This window comes from Xyrauchen texanus, chromosome 26 (genome assembly GCF_025860055.1).
Source record: "Xyrauchen texanus isolate HMW12.3.18 chromosome 26, RBS_HiC_50CHRs, whole genome shotgun sequence".
Lineage (NCBI taxonomy): Eukaryota > Metazoa > Chordata > Actinopteri > Cypriniformes > Catostomidae > Xyrauchen > Xyrauchen texanus.
The window spans coordinates 14310302-14333061 of NC_068301.1; the positions used below are offsets into that span (position 1 = coordinate 14310302).

The following is a 22760-nucleotide window of genomic DNA, read 5'->3' on the forward strand; positions in this document are numbered from 1 at the left end:
AAGTTGCTCAGTGGGTTCAGGTTAGGGCTTTGTATAGGCCATTCAAGCTTTTCCAGACAAGACTCCATTTACTTTTGGACCTCATTACACAGGGTAATTGTGCTCGAATGGGCTTTGGTAAATTCCATTCTACTTATAAAGTTGATCTAAGAAGATTGAATGGCTAGATGTTTGATTGAATGCACTTGTTTGTAATGGTGTAGTTGAAATAGCCAAACCCATAAATGTGGGGTGTCTACATTTGGCCATGTTTTCTAAAGAACTATAGAACTTTCTATAGGTTCTAGGGCAACAGGTTGTAAAATCATTTTTTGAAACCCTAATATTTAGTGTAGAAATGGGTATTCTGCATGCTGTGGGGCAAATTGGAGGCCTTGATAAACAAGTCTCCTCATCCTAACCATTATTTTGTCTGCATTTCAGAGGGAAAGAGAGGAACAAGACTGCCAGGTTCTTAAAGCAACTAATCTGATCTCCACTCTCCACTCTCTCCTAAATAGCTAGCTGGTGCTGGGACAGGTTTATAGGCATTCATTTCTCAACCCATTCACAGCAACAGACCCATATACTGGTGGTATATCTGAGATCAGGAGATCATAACATTATGTTGCCACCCACGAGGCACAATCTGCACTATGACAGCAAGCGCATACTGATTTTCCCAGACTTCTCAAATGCCATGCAACTGGAATACTGGAACATCTAGTAAATTCTCACTAACCCTCACACACACACTTTAGCATGGATAAACATGGTGGCTCAGCAGTTAAGGCTCTGGGTTACTGACCAGAAGGTTGGGGGTTCAAGCCCCAAAACTGCCAAGACACTGCTGTTGGGCCCTTGAGCAAGGCCCTTGACTCTATCTGCTCCAGGAGTGCTGTATCATAGCTGACCTTGCACTCTGACCCAAGCTTAGCTGGGATATGTGAAAAAAATGATTTCACTGTATTTATGTGTAATGAGTGACAATAGATTTTTATAAACAGACCACAGAATAAGGTGGACTGTTACCCAGTCAATGACTATGCCACCCCGGGGGCCTTTTTCCAGGGAAACGCCCTTTACATTTGAGCAAGGCTCACAGATTTGTTTACGGCTGAGTCAGGTATCAGACATAGGTTGAGTAAAACAAATAGAAAACTTTATTTGAATCCCATAAAAATATCAAGCTTTAAGACATAAAAACACCTCAACACATCATTACAACATTAATCACACTAATGAGACATATGGACCTTACCACCTCAGAATTGTGGACCGGCTCTCTCAAGCAGAATGGACACAGCAATCATACGTTCACACTCACACCATAGCAAGCCACACCTCACATTGAACACAGCATTCAGGCGAGAGACCCACCACCACAACACGAGGAGACGCTGATCCTCTGCAACTGGCTGCCTCAATTCAAAAACCAAAAATAAGACAGTGAAACACAGACAAACACACGCTTGACAAATTATTTACTAAAAACACGTTAATCGGTATAATACACGCCTCACACAACCACTTATAAAGGGTTCACCAAATCAGTCTGTCCATCTAATCGTGGTGCTGTGTCTGGCAACCAAGACAACTGGTATGCTGACGGACTAAAGCAGGAAGAGAACAAGCCACAAATTACAAAACAAAAACTAGCTTAAAGAAATCACAATAAAAAAAGGAAATAATTTAAATTACTTGAATGCACTCCCCTCTCTTACTAGCAGTTTACGTCAGGGGTAAATAGTACTATTACACAACTGACAAGGGAGAAGTTCAAAAAAAATTCTATGCTGGAGGATTGAAAATGATGAAAGTACTTTTCCCTAAGGAGACTTTTCTGTCAAACAGGGCACACAGGTGTTTTTATAAGTGAGATAAACTTTTCCTAAGATATGAAAAGTTAACTAGCTTGCTATTTTACTATGTCACACAAACATGCTTAGTGCTTGGAAAATAGGATTACAGAATGGTGGCGCTGTTTTCTTTTTTATAGTTAACTCTAGAATTGGTTCACTTGCCATATTGGAAATGCACTAGATTCCAGAATACTGGTGTTTAGTGACATGTACAGACCTCAGCAGGGACAGGGGCTGAAGGAAATGTAGAGAGTGGGAAGAGAAATCAGTCCGGGACTTGAAAATGTGTTTGGGTGGTGTTGGTGGTTTGTGCTGCCCGCTTCAGCCTGTAAGCAGGGGATTGTGCTTTAGTGAGCGCTCTTAAAGGCACCTCCACTTAAACTGCTCCTCGACCAAAAGGGCATCTTTAAATTTGTGAAGGGCACCTTTAGATTTGTGAATAAAAGTGGCAGGGGCTTGCGCCCCTGTAGCCCCTGTTCTGTGCATGTCAGTGCTGGTGTAGCAGTTTGATGCTGAAGGCTTGAACTTTTAGGATTACAAAGGATATTATAAGGGCGGAAGCAAATGCCAGTTCTTTAATTGTGCTCTTGTGTGCACTTTTTCCTGGTTTTGTGACAGTTCTATTGGTTTCAATTATTACATGCACATTTATTACATTCCCTTTTATTTCTTTAACTAACAGTCACTGCCTAATTTGTTGATATGGATGGTTTCAATCTAGAAGTCTAAATCTGGGGAAGTCTTAAATCTGAAAAACAATTGCTGATTGATATATCAGGTGTTTTTCCTTTGTGCTTGTCTCATGAAAAAAGGATTATTAATGTGTCATAATGAACAATTAGATGGACATTAATTATGTATGCACAGAAAATATTAATCATATTTGATTTAGAAGATTAAAGTTAAATAATATCAATGATATATCTGTATGCATTTGGTTGCATTCCCCAGTTAGTTATCTATGCAACCCTTGACAACTGAGGAAAGTAGAATATTTGTTGTGTTCTTCATACCATTCTATTTCTGTGTTAAAGGTGAAGTGTCATACATATTTTTAATGATAAAATAGGCTACTTTATGCTATCCCAGCTAGAGATACAGAGATAGCTGTAAGCCATTCATAGGTTGATTTCTTCAAAAATTATACAAAACATTGAACTGTTTGTTTTAAAATCCCAAACAGCCTGACATAGCAACATTGTCTTAAAGGGATAGTTCAGCCAAAAATAAAAATTCTCTCATAATTTACTCACCCTCATGCCATCCCAGATGTTGACTTATTTTCTTCAGCAGAACACATTAGAAGAAAAATAGAAAATATCTCAGCTGAGTAGATCCTTATAATGGATGTGGATGGTAACACGATTTGCGATGCTCCAAAAAGCACAGACAGTCAGCATTAACGTCATCCATACATCTCCAGTGGTTAAATTAATGTCTTATAAAGCAGTACTATTGCAATTGGTGCAAAAAGATCAATATTTAAGTACATTTTAATGCAGTAAAGAGCTAACTTCTCAGCCTTCTTGTGAACGTGCATACTGCTGCTTACTGGACGCAATTATTTATAGTTAAAAAGTATAAAAATATTGATATTTGGATCATATCACTTTATAAGACATTAATTTAACCACTGGAGTCATATGGATGATGTTAATGCTGATTCTGTGCTTTTTGGAGCATCAAAAATTGGGTCACCATCCACATCCATTATAAGGACCTACTGAGCTGAGATATTTATCTGTTTTTCTTCAAATGTGTTCTGCTAAAGAAAGGAAGTTATATACATATGGGATGGCATGAGAGTGAGTAAATGATGTGATAATTAACATTTTTGTGTGAACAATCCCTTTAATCAGTTGTGGGAGTCTGGGATGGGACGGATCTAGCAGAAGGGAGGAGTGTTCGGAAAAACTGTTGGGTGATTTTGTTTGGTGATGTTATTGGTACAGAAATTACTTTTCTTTTTTGTTTTTGGACCCAGTCGTGTGCATTTCAACTTAGAAATACCATGTGGTAAGGAACATTCTCATAGACATCTAAATAGATCCTCCATACAGACTTTGATGTTTTCTCCAAACTCGGGGACTTGTCAGTAAGCTGAATACTGTCTCACCCACAAGACATGTGAGATCTCATCCACGGGCAGGATCCATATGGATTGGTCTGTACATCTATATATTCTCTCATTGTTGCTATTTTTACTTAAGAGATCTAACGCCGAAGGGAAAGGGTAAAGATAGTCTGTCTAATTCTAGCTCTGATTAATATTAATTTGAATTAAGGCAAGAGGAGCTGTGTGCGATTGTGCTGTTTACAGCAATGAAACGTGCTGAAGTTGGGGAATTGTGCATGTTTAACGTGTTGAGAGTGAGACTTGATTGGAAATTACCTGATTAATTTACTTGCACTGAAAGGCTTTTAACAATTCAGTAAAGAGCTGATAACGTCAGAGTTAACAGATGCACTGATCTAATAAAGAGCTTTGTTATCGGACTTGTCCAGGCCTAGAATGCTGGACTGAATATCAGTTAAAGTCACTGAGTATTTTTGTTTTGTTTTTATTTTTTGTTGTCACTTGTTAAAAAGACATGCCAGTTTCCATTTCATTTGGGCCAAAGTTGGCCTGCCTTGCCATATGAAACTAAAATTGATATAGCACCTTACAAATGTAAGTTGAATGGTTTACAATCACCCCAAGCTGTGTGAATATGTACAGTGGGTACGGAAAGTATTCAGACCCCCTTAAATTTTTACTCTTTGTTATATTGCAGCCATTTGCTAAAATCATTTAAGTTAATTTTTTTTCCTCATTATTGTACACACAGCACCCCATATTGACAGAAAAACACAGAATTGTTGACATTTTTGCACATTTATTAAAAAAGAAAAACTGAAATATCACATGGTCCTAAGTATTCAGACCCTTTGCTGTGACACTCATATATTTAACTCAGGTGCTGTCCATTTCTTCTGATCATCCTTGAGATGCTTCTACACCTTCAATTGAGTCCAGCTGTGTTTGATTATACTGATTGGACTTGATTAGGAAAGCCACACACCTGTCTATATAAGACCTTACAGCTCACAGTGCATGTCAGAGCAAATGAGAATCATGAGGTCAAAGGAACTGCCTGAAAAATTTCTGCTGCCCTTAAGGTTCATAAGAGCACAGCGGCCTCCATAATCCTTAAATGGAAGACGTTTGGGACGACCAGAACCCTTCCTAGAGCTGGCCGTCCGGCCAAACTGAGCTATCGGGGGAGAAGAGCCTTGGTGAGAGAGGTAAAGAAGAACCCAAAGATCACTGTGGCTGAGCTCCAGAGATGCAGTCTGGAGATGGGAGAAAGTTGTAGTAAGTCAACCATCACTGCAGCCATCCACCAGTCGGGGCTTTATGGCAGAGTGGCCCGACGGAAGCCTCTCCTCAGTGCAAGACACATGAAAGCCTGCATGGAGTTTGCTAAAAAACACCTGAAGGACTCCAAGATGGTGATAAATAAGATTCTCTGGTCTGATGAGACCAAGATAGAACTTTTTGGCCTTAATTCTAAGCGGTACGTGTGGAGAAAACCAGGCACTGCTCATCACCTGTCCAATACAGTCTCAACGATGAATCATGCTGTGGGGGTGTTTTTCAGCTGCAGGGACAGGACGACTGGTTGCAATCGAGGGAAAGATGAATGCGGCCAAGTACAGGGATATCCTGGACGAAAACCTTCTCCAGAGTGCACTGGACCTCAGACTGGGCTGAAGGTTCACCTTCCAACAAGACAATGACCCTAAGCACACCGCTAAAATAACAAAGGAGTGGCTTCACAACAACTCCATGACTGTTCTTGAATGGCCCAGCCAGAGCCCTGACTTAAACCCAATTGAGCATCTCTGGAGAGACCTGAAAATGGCTGTCCACCAACGTTTACCATCCAACCTGACAGAACTGGAGAGGATCTGCAAGGAGGAATGGCAGAGGATACCCAAATCCAGATGTGAAAAACTTGTTGTATCTTTCCCAAAAAGACTCATGGCTGTATTAGATCAAAGGGTGCTTCTACTAAATACTGAACAAAGGGTCTGAATACTTAGGACCATGTGATATTTCAGTTTTTCTTTTTTAATAAATGTGCAAAAATGTCAACAATTCTGTGTTTTTCTGTCAATATGGGGTGCTGTGTGTACAATAATGAGGAAAAAAAATGAACTTAAATGATTTTAGCAAATGGCTGCAATATAACAAAGAGTGAACAATTTAAGGGGGTCTGAATACTTTCCGTACCCACTGTAAGTTGTTTGAGATACCAGCGTATCGATACTAGCGCACTTAAGCTAGCGGCAACACATCAAGTGTGCTTGAAACGTCACTTCCATCAGCTGTTTAGCGGCAAATGGTTCCGTGTAATTATAAACGGTTAAGTGTTCCATTTGGGACAATATTGCACTTTGAAAATATTTTGAGTGCATAGTATATTTCATAAGTGCATAGTGTATAGTGTCATTTGGGACACAGCTTAATACTGTGTCAGAATCCTTAGATTAGAACCTTTTTACATTCAAGAGTGTGAATGTATTTTTTAGATTGTTTCGGGAAGTTGATGTTCTGCACTTTGAAATATTAAACTCCATCTAAAACTCTTAAACATTATGCATACAGTTTTTATGACTTCAAGTTCATTTTAATGATATTAAATATTTGTACTTTTAAAAATGTATTTATAACACTGCAGGACCATTTGAAATGAACTAGTGAAGACAAAAATGTAATAAAAAATAATGAAAAACTTGTGCTGAGGAGTTACACGACCTAAGATAGTCCTGTACACTTTCCCTTACATTCGTTGCATACATTTATATAAATGTTACCAAATAAATTACCAATTATATACATTTACCATAAATCATATGTAAGATGTTTTTGTTTTAAAAAAGTCAGTGGATGTGTTGTGAATCAGCTACCCATTCACATTGTTTTGAAAATAGTATGTAATGGCTATAAATAAAGCAAAAAAGGAAGTGCTAGCCTCCTTATTTGTATGCTAAGTAGCATCACCCAAACCATTGTTGTCAATAATTCCTCATCTGCCATCATTACTGGTCTAGCCTTCTGTAAGGTTGCAGGCAGGACCATTGGATGCCTTGAATGAATAGCTTGCTTGCAAATAATATTGAGAGGGGGTCTTTGGAAAAAGAGTGCACATAAATTATTATTAGCTGCGTCCAAATCCGCATACTTCTGCACTATTCTGCGGCAATTTTTTTGTGTACTGTATGTAGAGTGAGAAGTGCGTTCACACTGAAAATAAGAGTACCATGAGTACCCACATGATGTTCTTCTACAACCGAAATAACTGAGTGTGGAATGTTCAATGCTTCATGTACTTAGAAATCATGACATGTCCTATATAGTGAAAGGGACAATGTTACCTGGCCGTGATCCTGGCCAGACAAGTGTAATTAATGGTTAATGTGTCATCAAGTGACACATTTGTGTACAAATAACAACACCTTTCAAATGTCAGTTGAATGCTTTACCATCACCTCATGCTGTGTGAATATGGGTCATTGGTGACATATGTGTTAGACTGAGTTTGGCTAATGCGCTAAAGCTAGCGGCAACACATCGTTTGCGTTTGAAATGTCACTTACATCAGCTGAAAAACTGTGACTATTTCCATGAAAGACAACTTAAGCGTTTCATTTGAGATGATACTACACTTCAAAAATATACCCAACATTGTAAAAAAAATCCTGTTGTTTTAACAAAATAAAACTGGCAGCTGTGGTTGCCAGAATAATTGTGTAAAAAATACAGTAAAAATATAAACAACTTTACCAAACAACCTGTACATTTTACAAATTAAAACTGTTGTAATTTACATGACCATGATTGCACTGTAACAATAAAATAAAATATGTTAAATTTACAGTAAAAAAAGCATCATAAACTAAGCTAATGTGCTAAAGCTAGCAGCAACACTATTCACCGTAGTAACTACAGAAGAGTACATGATGATATGAAGTTTACCAATAGTGGCTCTTCCAGATGCAATGACTTATAAACATGTAGAGACAGTGCTCAAACTCACTCACACAAACAATAAACACCATCATGGTAACACATATGAAATTTAAATAATGCAGTAAACATTAACTAAACAACATTAACTATAACACAGAACACCCTAATGTACATAACTGATATTAAAAATAAGAAGAAACTTAAGTACATAAAATATAATGAAATGTTATGGGCCACGCAAGAATTCTGGGTACACCCGATTACTGTTTTTTACTTTAATTTTAACAATAATTTACTGTAAAAAGTACATTTACTCTCTTGTTAAACATAATGTACATTTTTACCATTAATTATACAGGAAAATCATACTTTTTACATCTACAAAAATTACAACATTTTATTGTAAAATCTACTGTATTGTCTTTTAAAATATGTATATAAAAATGTACTGTATATTTTACGGTTAATACTCTTTAATCAATGAACGTTTTATTTCTGTAGCATTTTTACAGTCTTTTACTGTTTAAATTACAGACATTTTTTTTTACAGAGTATGATCAAGTACATAGTGTAATTGCACAATGAATAGTGTGGCATTTCATTTTGGGCTCAGCTATTGTTTTGTCCACCATATACCAAATAGTGGTTCCCTTCAAACATAACCACATACGTTATAACTTGTATATACTTCTATTTTCCACTATAATAACTGTTTCAAATGTAGTTACACAATAAGTACATTGCATTGGATGTATTTTAATGTTTGTACATCGTAGTTAAATTATCCTAAATAAAGAGGGACCACTTTAGCCTTTACTCCTATGACAATATATTTATTTCACTTTAAAACAAGCCATTATTTCTGCTGATAGATGAATACATTACTCTTTGCGATTCATATTTTATTCAGAAATTTGTGTTTCACTATGATATTTTTATCCAATTCTTGAATTATTCAAATAAAAAAATTTATCATAATAACATTTAAAAAATATTTTTTTAATTTCATTCTTCACAAGTTCTTTAAATTGATCCATATTGCTGGGCGTAAAGGGGTATAAGGGAATGGAGCAGGCGAGAACCGGCTTAACAATTTAAATAATAGTTTAATGAAGAAATAAATGAAAAACACACAGAGCAGCTGCATGTCATTCTCTCTCTCTCTCTCTCTCTCTAACTTTCGTCACCAGCCGGCTTTATCCCTCGCACGCCCCATCAGGCTGATTGGGGACCGGGCGTGCGTTGTTCCAGCCCGGCCCCGCCCTCCTCTGCTCTTGACTGGGGCTGTAGTTTTATGTAATCTTCTTGTCCCAGATTCATTCAAACTCCAAATGAAACTTTCCAGAGAGATGCACTTAAACTGAAGGTTCATTTTATGTTTTCTTGTATGAGAATATCATTTAAATGAGGTTTGGTGTTAGTAGATTTGCCTTATGTAATCAGTTCAATGCTAATTTCAGTATGTTGCTTAGTATGAACTTCTGTGATATCTTTTGTACGCTAATCTCTCCATTAGCAGGAGAATAGAAGGTGTCAGATATTACTTTCTGGGATAACACTTGGTCCGGCAGCATATCACACTTGTGTAGAAATAAACAGTCAAATCTTTCACCTTAAAGGGAGATATGTAAGGCTAAAGAGGTAGATTCTGCTTTTGAAAGTTCTCAACTAGAAAAATAAGACTTCAGGTTACCCTTTGTGAGTCTTGTGAGGAGTCTGTCAAGTAGAGAGTGTGCAGTCCCAGAGGACAAACGTCAAACATCTTAACTCCTTGTTTCTCTTACAAAACTCACAAATCCTTAAAATATAATTTTGAAATGCTTTCAGAATTGTAGTTCCTGATTAAATATGTAAATCTGCCATTGTGTTCTGCATCCTCCATATTAGCTTGCAATACATGCTATTTACAATTTCTCTGTAGACTTCTTACCTTGACTGTATTAGATGTTGAGTGAGCATTTTGCCTCTGTTTTGTCTGCTAAGCAATTTATTGGTAGGTCAATGCTGAGGATATTTTTAAGAGCAATCGTGTCTATTTAAAGTGGGACATTACAGCCCACTTAAAGACTCCATGAAATGGCTCAACAAGTTTAGATATGTCACTGCCATAAACCATGATTTAGTTGACAGTTGGTTGCAGGTGATATTGAGGAAAGGAAATATAAACATATTTTTGCTCTGTTTTCCTGAAAGAAAAAGACTGTCTATCTGTTAAAGGTTAGGTTTGTCAACCTCTCGGAATACATTAGCATATAGATGGCTTCAAAGCTAAATCCAAATGTTGTCTCAAAACTCAGTAAAACACATCTAGTGTCTGAAATTAACCCGCCATGCGCCAAATTTGGGTATATTTTCTGTTTGCCGGGTGAATTTTGCTGCGCCACAGGCCACTCTGGGGGTGCTTTTTGGTTTCAGTTTGTGTCAGCATGTAAAATAAATTTAGATGTTTCAGTTTTGTCCTCAATGGGGCTTTGTAGGCCTACAGTCAGAAAGGTCACCAGTAGTGCAGCTTTTATTAGCTGTCTCGCTGCTCATCAATAGTCTCAACGCTGTGTGTCCACTGGCGCTTGGTGAGCAAATGTGGATTCAGTGCACACCATTATGTTTAATCCAGACTTTAAATGATGATTGCATGCATTCTTCATGGCAACTCTGTTGCTATGTAAGCAAAAGTTTAATAAATCAACACTGTTTGTGTACCTGGGTATTTGAAAATGATGTTGGCATTTTCCCAACTGTAATAGTGCATATTTAACATGATATCATCTAAACTGAAAGCTAATAGTAGACAATACACATGCTGGCTTTGCATATTACAAACTCACCCCAAAGTGGCTGTTTGGCATAATGAGCTAAATGCAAGATGAAGTCAATGAAGATAAGACCATTCTTGGATTTCCAGTGGATGTGTGAGTAAGTTTTAATTACCCAACACCACATATACAAATTCTCTGGTAATGATTGCATTGCAATACAAACTTAAATATTTTCATGACGTTCGGTTTCATTTACGGTTCTTGAGCGTGTATTCATCCAGTGATGAAGACAGAAACCCAGAATTAAATACTTAAACAGTGTTTCCTGTACTAAAATTAAGCACCACAGCAACACATGAAAGTGCTTCCAGTGTAAACCAATCCCCCCATTAATGACTCTTTTTAGCTGGTTCTTTTGAATCTACAGCACGAGACATAACAAGCGACAGTGTAATCGGATTTCTAAACAAATTATTCTTTTGAGCCAGTTCTTTGTGAATCAAAAAGACTGAATAAGTTGGAGCAGGCTGAATTAATTAACTCACTGCAAATAAACCAAGAACTGTTACTGTGTTATGTGAAGAGTTGCAAACTGGGCGTTCATCTGACAACATGTTGTTTAAAATACAAATTTACTTTTGTTGTAATAAGTGAATAATCGGAAACAAAAAATCTAAGTGGACTATCAGGCGATTAAATATTTCATAAATAATAAAACAATACAGTTGTTCGCTTATAGTATTTTGTATTTGTCTCTTATGTCTGTAAAATCCACTTGTAAAATGCTATTTAAAAAAAACTAAATTGGCTGGTAAGAATTCTGTCTGGCTGGTAAATTTTTTCATCTACCAGCCACCTTGGCTGGTTGGCTAAAAAGTTAATTTCGGACACTGAATACATCTTTGTGTGCATATCAAGTTTGTTTGCTTTTAATCAAATGGTTAGATATGAGAAAAACTAAAACCTTGATGCAATAAGACCTGGGAGACATTATTCAATCTTAACATTTGATAAGATGTCACAGTGTATCACTTAATAGGCGATTAGGGGCAACTCTTCATCGGCTCTCAATGGTCAGCAGTAGACTCACATTTTTTCTATATGGGCAGGGCCCAATATCCATGTCCAATTTCAGAATTAAGTTCACTATAAAGCAGGAATGATCTCTTTTATCTTGAATGGTTGCTTAAAATTGAGAAAAGGGACCACGAGGGAAGACTGTTCCTTGGCTTGCACATGGGACAATTAGCTCTCTCTTTACCTCTTTCTCTCTGTCTCCAAAAAGTTCAATTAGAGCTTCAGTAAGCATGCAACAAGGAGTCCACTGGAAAGTGGCCCTGCTGATTTGAAAGCTGTTCTTCTGAGTTTTCCGTGCTAGCAGTATTGAACTCTGCACTCAAATTTCAAACACACTGAAAAATTTGGTCTGGCCAGAAAATAAAGTTTCCTTACCCATAGATTTAAGTATCTAATAACTGATAGGCAGAACTGATTTTATTTGTGATTTTTAAATAAATCATTTATTTAAGATTTTTTACAATGATATCTAAATCATTAGACTACAACAATATAAACATAATAAGGATTTTGAATAATTTTATAAATCATAGTTTAATAATTAATTTAAATGACCACACTTTAAATGTTATCAAACTAAGTAAATTATGACAAAATGTTTATTGTTTGTGGCATAGAATAGTCATTTTTTGCTGATACCAATAACAGATTAAGGAGAAAATTGATAATATAATAAAATAAATATTGGTCAATAACAATGATAACTCTTTTAATAAACTCTCAATTTTTTTTTATATTTTTCAACAATATTTAAATAAAAATTTACTTTTATAAAGTAATATATTTTAGTAAAAGTTAAATTTAAACATCATAAATAATATTTTCTCAAACTGCTTTGTAGATGAGTTTTTATAAATATTGCATATAAGTTTAAATTAATAAATTAATTAATAAGGCTTTCGATTTTACACTTAAACTCATACCTTGGGTCTTTAGTGACCCGGGACCTCATTGGACCCCCTGAACCTCATCCATTTTCTCATCTGTCTCTTATAAATAGTGTAACACACACAGAAAAATAAACAAATAAAAAATGCCAAAATTGCACAATATATATATTATATATTTGTTATATATATTTGCTTGAGTACCAAAAGTGTATAGGGTCATTAGAGACCCTATGTATGTAAGAGTTTTTAGTTTTTTTGGAATTCCATAAATGATATTTTTATGATTGTTTCATATCTATATAAGTTTACTATCACATGATTTCTTTGTTCATTACAAGAGGAATGAGTACTCATATTCATACAAATAATATACTATATTGATAATCTGTGCAACAATGAACTATCAACAATGATGAATTATCAGTTTCCCGTATGCATGTGCGTGCTGTTTCTTACTCAAGGTGACACTGTTGTTTCAGTGATTGACTTGATTTACATTAGACATTGCTATTGTAATGAAGAAACAAAGTGGAAGTAAACTATATAGTACTAGACATGAACAGTATGACATTTTTATTTGGGTGTACTACTGAATTTATGTAAGTTTTGCATTTGTTTAGACTCAATTAATGCCTGAGAAATACGTATGTGTAGTTTTTATGTAGCTTATCTTATGTGTAGCTAAATATGTGTTTGACAGCCAGTTGCACCTCATGAAATGCCAGTTTGAAAGTAATGAATCCTGTTCTAGATTTGTTCTGATTTATTATCAAAATAAAACATCAAAATATATCAAAATATATTTTATTAAATTATTTTCTAATTGTCTTTAAAATATTTAGAAAATTAATACTATCTGGGCATTTTGTAGATTCATTTGCGATTGTGCCAGTTCTCTAAAGTCCCAAATATGTAAGAGTGTTTGTTGAAATCCCCATGAATTTAAGGGTTAACACCTTAATTTAGTGTGATTAATTATATGAAAGATAATGCTTAAAAAAAATGAAGGCAATTAATCATTGCATCTATTCTATACAAAAATAGTATTTACTTTCTTATCATAGGAGTCATTTAAGATTGAAGTATATGTTACTTTGTGTTTTTTCAAGCTGTGTCAATATGGTGCTGTCAGTGCGCCTCAATAAACCTCACAAGCTGCACAGCTACCGAATGAAAGTCGCTCACTTAGGGCATTTTGACAGCTGGCACAACAGAATGCAGGGATCTCGAGATGTGATTTTCAAAGTTTCAATTACTTTTAACTTGAAACAGCATCCTAAAACGTGAAAAAGTGAGATGCTCCAAAAGCATACTTATGTAAGACCATTAAAAGTAGCACAGACAGAATGCAAGAATGTGTCCTGTAAGAGCAGAACAGATTACCGAACTCTGTTGCCAAACGGAATGCTGTGGACTGTACACCAGTGATAGACTTGTGTTTAATTACATGTATAAAAACAATATATTAATGCTTATGCTTCTATCCTTCATCAGTGTGTATGTCAGAGCAGTGGGCAACATTAAAAGTGATTTGCCCTCAGAGTAAACCCTAAGCTTTCCATCATGACATGTGCTGTACCCACAGGCACTCGCCCTTACTCCAAAAATAACATACTAACACACCATTCAACTCCATTCCCCACCAATCATGCATATCTTATTAGCCTGGGACATGAAGAAACATCTTATATGTTATATGAATCAGCTGACTGTAAATCAGCAAAGTCTTCTTCTCTTTCTGGGTCACAATTTGAGTGCACAAACAAGCCACTCCACTTTAAAATGAACTGCCATTTAGCTTTACTTCAGATTACATACCCATCGCTAGCTTAGTCTAACTGATTGTAAAGCACAATACAGCTCTGCAGATAAGCAGGCAGAGCCTCTCGCTATGGTGCTGAGGCTAACAGTAATGTGATTCTTGATGTCCTGACAGTATTGAGGAGAATCGATCTGTTCCTCATTCATTCTTTCCCGTCTTTCACAATATAGGTAAAGCTTCACTGTGTGAACTAACCCTGCTCTCCTCCCCCTCCTTTAAAGGGACAGTTCACCCAAAATTGAATTCTGTCATTATTTACTTACCCGCATCGCATGTTGTTCAAAACCTGTATGACTTTATTTTGGAACAGTTAATTGAGACCATATCTGTCAAAATTCAAAAAAGGACTAAAAGCACTTTAAACCTTTTTGCTAAAAAAAAAAAAAAAAAAAGGCAAAAATAACTATAGTCTAGACCAACAAAAAATAGGAATCGTTTGAAAGCTTGGGTGCAGGCATTATGACCAAAACTGAACAGGTGGTTTGAAATTTGCAGACAAATCAGAAGTGTTCCGTTTTGATAATTTATAAAACAATTTGCACTGTACGTATTATTGCAATCTGAAAAAACATCAAACGCATGAAATAGCCATGTGTCATATGTTGCTGGAATTGAAAGCTCTCAAAGAGTAGAATACACCTCGTTTACTTGTTTTACTCACTGACAAAAATATAGCGAATAATAGCAAAGAGTATGTCTCTGACAAATATGTTGGTGTTGCTTAAATGCCGTGTTTTCGCTTATAACTTCACAAAATATAAACAGAACATAAAATATCATATACCATTACTTTATAAGGCGATTATCTTTCAAATGAGAAAGGTAACAGACAAGGTTATTGGATGCGTAGCTCAATAGATAATCAACATGAAGCACAATGTTACATGTAAATGACACAGACTCAGTGATGCAGACTCATTGAGTCAAAAGGCACTCATTCTGTGAAATCTTATTACTAAAATCATGTCTGCATGCTATGCAAACATTTATTCATGTACAATTATTAGGTTTGACTTGTTTGGAGAGGCAACTATTTTAACACTATTATAAATTATTTTTGTAAAGCTATAAATTTTGATTGGTGTTCTTATCAACACATCATTTTTCTCAGATACTGTTGACATGATTGGGAACAAAACAAAAGCAGTTTTTCAGAGACACCTTATTTATACCCAGAGATATATAATGTCAAATGTAAAAAAAAAATAAAAAGCATGTTGTGTGATTTTCGAACAGTTAAGAAAGGCGGAGAGTCTCAGAATTTATTATGATTTATATAATTAAAAATAAAAATGGAAGGGAAAAAAAACAGTAAAAACATTTACTCACCCAGAGCTTACATAGAAACCAATACTGACGGCATTAGGGTAACTCCCATATATAAACTTTTAATGTACATAAACACATACTGGTCTGATAAGTATTTGCACAGTAAAAGCAGATCCTCGTCTGTTGGTTTGCATGACTTCAACAAGAATCAAATACCAATAGATTATAATTCAATAAGAATCAAAATAAAATCAATTTGCGATATTTGACAAGCTTTTTTAATATTTGACTAGCTAGTGCTGAACGATTACTTGTGCACATCCCTAGTCACCATCAACTGTCATTGTATGCCAAAGAGCTGCGGAAAGATTCTTCAAATAGCTCTTTTGGTGTTCCTGGTTAACAAAGTGCAGCATCTCTATCTTTCTCTGTCTCTCGTTTCCTTCATCCCTCAGTGCGCATGTCATACGTTCTGGTCTATTTTTAGAGACAGAGGCAGAAAAAAGCATATACCCACCTCAAGGCCCAGCATCACCCCTATTACATGTTGTAACACCCCTCCAAACACACAAACATACTCCACACAAATCAAATAACATGCTCTATCTTTTAAGGTGTCGATCTCTAAGCATTGATCTTAGTTCTCCCACAATTTTTGATTCCACCACGGTTTTAGTCTCTCTGTTTTTTTCTGTCTTTCACTTTTATACTCCCTCTTCCTCTCTCTACAGAGTTAAATTTATAATTGATATCTTCTGTAGAGAGCCCGGCCATTAGGCAGCCTGACCAAGTGGTTTCAATGTTGTGTAACCTAAGAAAGATGAGAGAGGAGAGAGAGAGAGAGAGAGAGAGAGAGAGAGAGAGAGAGAGAGAGAGAGAGAGAGAGAGAATTAGTATGAATCGAAGAGAAGGAAGCTCTTTGTGCATTGCATGCTAAGTTGCTGGTTCTTTCTCGAAGATCTTTGGGCTCTGTTTTGGAGTGGAAACGAAGGCAGGATAAATATTCACAGCATTCACAGCAACAGGGGCTCAGTAAACAATGGCAGAGCAATTTGTTCTGCTCAAGTTATCAGTTGTTTTCTCTGTAATGGTATTCAGCAAATGTCATCATGGCTTAGATTCATTTGATGGCCTGTTATGCAATGCTACAGGCTGGTTTTAGGAGTGCAAGCTTGTTGAGTATTGCCTTATAAATGCATCTGCATCAACAGCATTAATGAAATCAGTCTTTTCCTGCTGTGGTTGTTTAATGTACCGTTGTAAGCAATTTGCTTGCTATCTGCTTGTTTATTGTTAGCAAACAGATGGGATGAAGATTTTTGAATTATTAACAACTAAACAGTTGGCCTATGTGATTCTTCAGGTTATCAAATCAAATGTACAATGCACTTCAAGGAGTAATTCACAAAAAAATGAACATTCAGTCATGTTAATCCAGACCTGTATGATATACTTTCTTCCATGAAACACAATGCTGCTCTTTTTTCCCCATACAATTAAAATTAATGAGAGGCTGCCAGTTCATAACATTCTGCCTTACATCTCCTTTTGGATTTGGAACGATGTGAGGATAAATGATGACAGAATTTTCAATTTTTTAGACGAAATATGCCTTTAATCAGACATTCTTGTAGAAGTAAGTGGTTAAACTTAGACATGTACCATACTATGTTTCCATAGCACTAGGTTCTATTTTGGGCTTTTCATTTGGTTTTCGACTTCTTGTAATTTCTGGCAGAACAAGATTCAGCTGGCTCTCATCTGCTTGGCCTCAATTCACTCCAAATAGCCGGATTTGTTCACGTGTCACTATTTTAATCTTAAACGCTGAAGTTTGTCATTGATGATTCTTCTGTGTAAGAATCAGCTTTTTCCAAAATGTTTTTTTTGTTTTTGTTTTAAAGCTGAAGTGTGTAACTTTTTCTTATCCCAGCTTAACATACATTTACATGTATGCATTTGGCTGATGCTTTTATCCAAAGTGACAGTGCACTTATTACAGGGACAATTCCCCTGGAACAACCTGGAATTAAGTGCCTTGCTCAAGGACACAAGGGTGGTGGCTGTGGGGATTGAACCAGCAACCTTCTGATTACCAGTTATGTGCTTTAGCCCACTATGCCACCACCACTCTTTATGCTCACCACCACTCTAATTTTCTCGAAAACTGTGGAACTATAAAAATGATTTTGTTTTGAGAAACCCATCCATACCGACACAATAACATTGTTGCTTGAGTTGGAAGTGGTACAATCTGATTGCTTGATCAACAGCAGACAGGGGAGAGTATTCAAAAAGCTGTTTGAAAACAAATGGTTATTTTTGTAATTCCATTCTGTGGTGCCTGGTGTGCTGAAATTACACACTTCTGCTTTAAAGGAAAGGTTAATGGGTTTATACATCCAAAAATGTCATCATTCACCCACATGTTGTTCCAAACCCATATGACTTACTTTCTTCTGTGGAACACAAAAGAACATGTTAGACAGAGTTTTAGCCTCATTCACCATTCACATTCAATGCATATTTTTTTCCATACATTGAAAGTTAATTTTGACTGTAGAGGCTAACATTCTGCCTAGCTAGCATCCATCTATGTTTATTGCATTTGTTGGCATTTGCTGTTTACATAAGAGTGACAAGACATGATTTTGTCTTTCCTTTATTAAAGTGGATTGTCCTAATGATGGCATAATACATAGTATCTGATTTCACTCAGACAGCATTACAGAAAATCTGTGGAGCTGGTCAAGCGTTGCTGTCATACATTTTGTCATCTAATGCCACCTAGAGGACAATGCTAACAACTTTTAATAAAATAATTTCTTTGCTGTAAATGATTAAATTTATGTTGTTTGACAGGTTTCTAAAAGTAATATAGCCTTGAAAAATGCCAGTTTTGGTATTGAGATTGTTTTCAAATGTAATCTTTAGTGTTTGGTCCATAAGAACATATTACAAATAATGGTATTACAGAAAAGTCTAGGTTTTCATCTTTAAGATACACCAGGATGTAAAACATTGGCATATATGATCTCAGATATTCATTACAATATGACAAATGTCAAAGAGGACAACAAATGAATTGCTTGGGCTTAATAACTAATTTGCTAAAAGAAAATGCTACAGGTATAACACTGGTATGCATTTGTTTAATGAGATATTTATTTTAACAATATAGTACAAATGTATTTCTCAATCATGCATTTATAAACTCTTATATACTCTTTTTGTTGTATTGTCAGGATGAGCACTCCTATTCACATATAGTTTGGTTTATGTTATTATACAATGGCACCACCTTGTGGTCATTATTGGTTACTAACCAGTCATACACTTGTTGATTTCCCCAGCTGTCCACTGCAATCTGTCCCAGAATGGCATTGACCATCAGGTGTGTGCGGAAGATATGACTTCACAACTGGAGGAAGTGTCTGTTGATCATGGACTGGATGATGACAGCCCAGGGTTTCAGGACCAGAGTCTGGGTTTCAATCAACGATCTCCACCCCAGCGCTCCGTCTCAGAATCTGAGCTCTCCAGGGTAAGAACAGAATCAAGACTTTTCACCATTAACTCAAATGTCTTTAGTGAACTGTAGTAGAATATTTTACTACTATATAGATATATCATACTTGAAGCATTACATTAAGCATGTGTACACAGTTGCAGCCTCGGTGGATGTAAAATGAATGTGCTACTTCATTTACATTAAATAAACTGATTTTTGTGTAATCAAATGCTCTATAGAATGAGTATATCCCTCCCCCTGATACAGTATGTTATGCCCAAACTTCCTGTTTCAATAGGAAATGTCCATTTCATGAGGTCTTTAAAGGGATTATGACATGAGGAATCAAATTCTCCTTGATCTTTTGACATATAAGACGTAATTGTACTATAAATACATATTGTAAGTTTCAGAAATCAACACTTCCTCCTCAGTGTAAAAAGAGCATTTGTTGAAACCAAGCTGCCACGACAACTCGTTCTTACTGTGATGTCACACTGTGGTAGACATTTGCATCTGACTTCTTTTAAATGATCACTTCCATAACCCTGCCCAGTAGAGCTAAGCAGTGAGATGGCAATTAGAGAGAGCATGTCAGTCAAGAGCAGAGAGCCAATCGTAACAGTAGGCGTTACTGTCTTAGAGGAGAAGCAGCACCAAAACCGAGTGTTTCTGACAGAGGGAAAGAATGAGGGTGGAAAATGATCATTTTGTACAAATATATTACTCTTTTTTTTTTGTGTGCAAAAAAACAAATATTATAAGTGAACCTCAAGAAACATATTAATAGAAAAAAGGACCAAAAAAAGGAATTCATCATAGGAATTTATCATCAAATGCTATAGTTATTTTGTTTGAGTGTCTGTGATGTGGCACAATGGATTTTAATATACCTCATTCACAAAAGCGCCATCTTTGATTTTTGACAAGAATGAAAACACACTCCAAAACTGTACAATTCAAGAGACTGTACGTCTCTACCCCACACAGCCTCGTTCTCATTCCTGTCAAAAATCAAAGATGGCGGTTCTGTAAATAAGGTCTGTTGGTTTTTAGTAAGTGTTTTAGAATTTTAGGTCAGAGTAACAGAATTCACAGCCCCTGGCATCTACTTTTGTGAACAAAAGCCAGCCCTTTCTCATTCTGTACACCACAATATATTATTTTTGTAAGCTTTTTACCACAAGATGGCACTCTAACGAACTGGGTCTGCTTTTGCACTCTTGATTTAGTCCATTTAAGAGTAAGTGGATATGTCTTATTAAACTCCATTGAGATTTATTGCAAATCCTATAGTATACATTTGAAAACGTTGTATATTTGAGAAATTGAAAATCTGAAAAGTCAATCTAATTTTCATTAGAGAAAAATTTAATATGCATCAATGAAAATGCATTAATTTGAATTGAAACCAAAAAATGTTCTCGTTCATATTTAAAACATAAATAATGTTCGTATTGAACGACCCTTCAAACTAAAAGCTTAAAATGTATCTAAGCTGATTACAGAATTCTGTATTCTGTTGTCATAGATGAAGATCATTTTAGCGCTGTTATGTATTCATATCTTCAAGTCATCATGCTTTGTTGCTATAGTAACATGAAAATTCTTGAATTGTATAATTATACCAAGGACAGAATGACTGTGACATTGTTTTTGTGTGTGTGCATGTCTATGTGTTATAACTCTCACCTTTCCTCTTCCAACTTCTCATCCCCTCTCCACTTATCTGTCACTCATCTTTGTTTAATTGGCTGGGAATCCACCAACAAAGCTATTCCCACTTGTCTCCCACCTACAGGAGCCACAGAATTTGTGGCTCCGTCCTTCCAACTTCTGAAAGTCTCCCTGTAAAATAAAGCTCACCATCTGCACTTTTTTCAATGCAGTGTGATATACCTTTATATATTAAACCTCATCAATCCTTTTGTAAGGCTCTGCCAGCGATTGCGGCTCCGCGGGCTTACCATCATACCTCTGCTGCAGGTATCTTGGGTTAATTAGCTCTGTGCTGTTTTTAGTGTGGCTGTGACTCTCACCACACTGGAGGCGGTTTCTACTGACTCAGCTTCTGTTTGTTTGGTCTGTCTGTTGTGTTGTGTCATTGCTGCTGAATTAGGCTGCCTCTTAAATTTAGGGCATACATCGACTCAAGCCCAAGTCACAATGGCCCTTTTTCCAGACACTTAGAATTCCACTTATATCATACTGAAATTGAGCTCTGACATTTGAATGGAGAGATGGTCATTAAGTGCATAGTTCACCCAAAAAATTAAATTATGTCATTAATTACTTACCATACTGTTGGCCAAACCCATATGACTCTCTTTTCCAAGCAAATGAATGACAAAAGAGGCTTTCAAAATTCAAAATAGACGAGCCCGTCGGGAAAAAATGATTATCATAATCAATAACTACAGTCTTGACCAAAACAAAATAGGTATCGTTTTTAAGCTTAGAAGCTGTACTTTACAATGCATGTAGGTATTATTGCCAAACAAATCAAAAGGTGTTCCGTTTTGATAATGCATTAATAATTTTGCACTGCTCATGTTATTTTTTTTTTTTATAGTTAAATAGTTTTATAGTTTTATAGTTACTGATTAAAATGTTGTCCAGCATCATGGAATGCTAAACCAATTGTATTAGGATTCATATCGCTGCAACCAGATGTGGAAGTCATCCAAATATAGGCAGAGAGGATCATTCGCTGTAATTACATCTGGCCACCAGGAGATGGCGCCAAGTACATGACACAGACTCGATGGCTCAAATGACACAGAATGGAACTGAATGAGATCTCTTTACTCATGCATGCATGCTTTGGAGAGAGAGCATACCTTTGTCATTGTTGCACTTGCATGTGTACTTAGTTCTTATGTACAATTATTATGTTTTATTTGTTTTGTGAGGCTTTGGGGCACAAGGAGACATTTTTAGACACTATGATAAATAATTATTGGAATGCTATAACTTTTGATTGTTTTGTCATATCAACACAAACCTTTTTACTCAGTTACAGATGACATTTTTGCGAACAAAACAAAAGCAATTTTTCAAAGCTATATTATTTACACCCTGAGATAGATAATGGCTCAAGTGTTTTTGTGATTTTTCAGAGTGTCTCATAATTTGTCATAATGTATATAATAAAAAAAAACTGATACCAAACAATTAACCCTCATTGTTTTTTTTGTTTTTTGTAGAGTTAAAAGCTTTTAATTTTGGGCATGCCACTGAATCACGAAATCTTTAAAAACACCAACAGAGGGGCCTGGGTAGCTCAGCGAGTATTGTCGCTGACTACCAACACTGGAGTTGTGAGTTTGAATTCAGGGTGTGCTGATTGACTCCTGCCAGGTCTCCTAAGCAACCAAATTGGCCCGGTTGCTAGGGAGGGTAGAGTCACATGGGGTAAACTCCTTGTGGTCATGATTAGTAGTTCTCGCTCTCAATGGTGTGCGTGGTAAGCTGTGCGTTGATCACGGGGAGTAGTATGAGCCTCCAGTGCTGTGGGTCTCCCTGGTGTCATGCACAGTGAGCCACGTGATAAGATGTGTGGATTGACAGTCTCAGAA

At 36.2% G+C, this 22760-nt stretch overlaps 1 protein-coding gene across 1 annotated transcript in view; it reads left to right on the forward strand.

Moving 5' to 3' along the window:
- Nucleotides 1-22760, forward strand: part of LOC127620340 (sterile alpha motif domain-containing protein 12-like) — a 143433-nt gene that overhangs the window by 5913 nt on the left and 114760 nt on the right. Inside the window, exon 2 of the mRNA XM_052093544.1 lies at nucleotides 19025-19215. Coding sequence (XP_051949504.1) covers nucleotides 19025-19215 — 191 coding nt within the window. The remainder of the gene's footprint in view (nucleotides 1-19024; nucleotides 19216-22760) is intronic.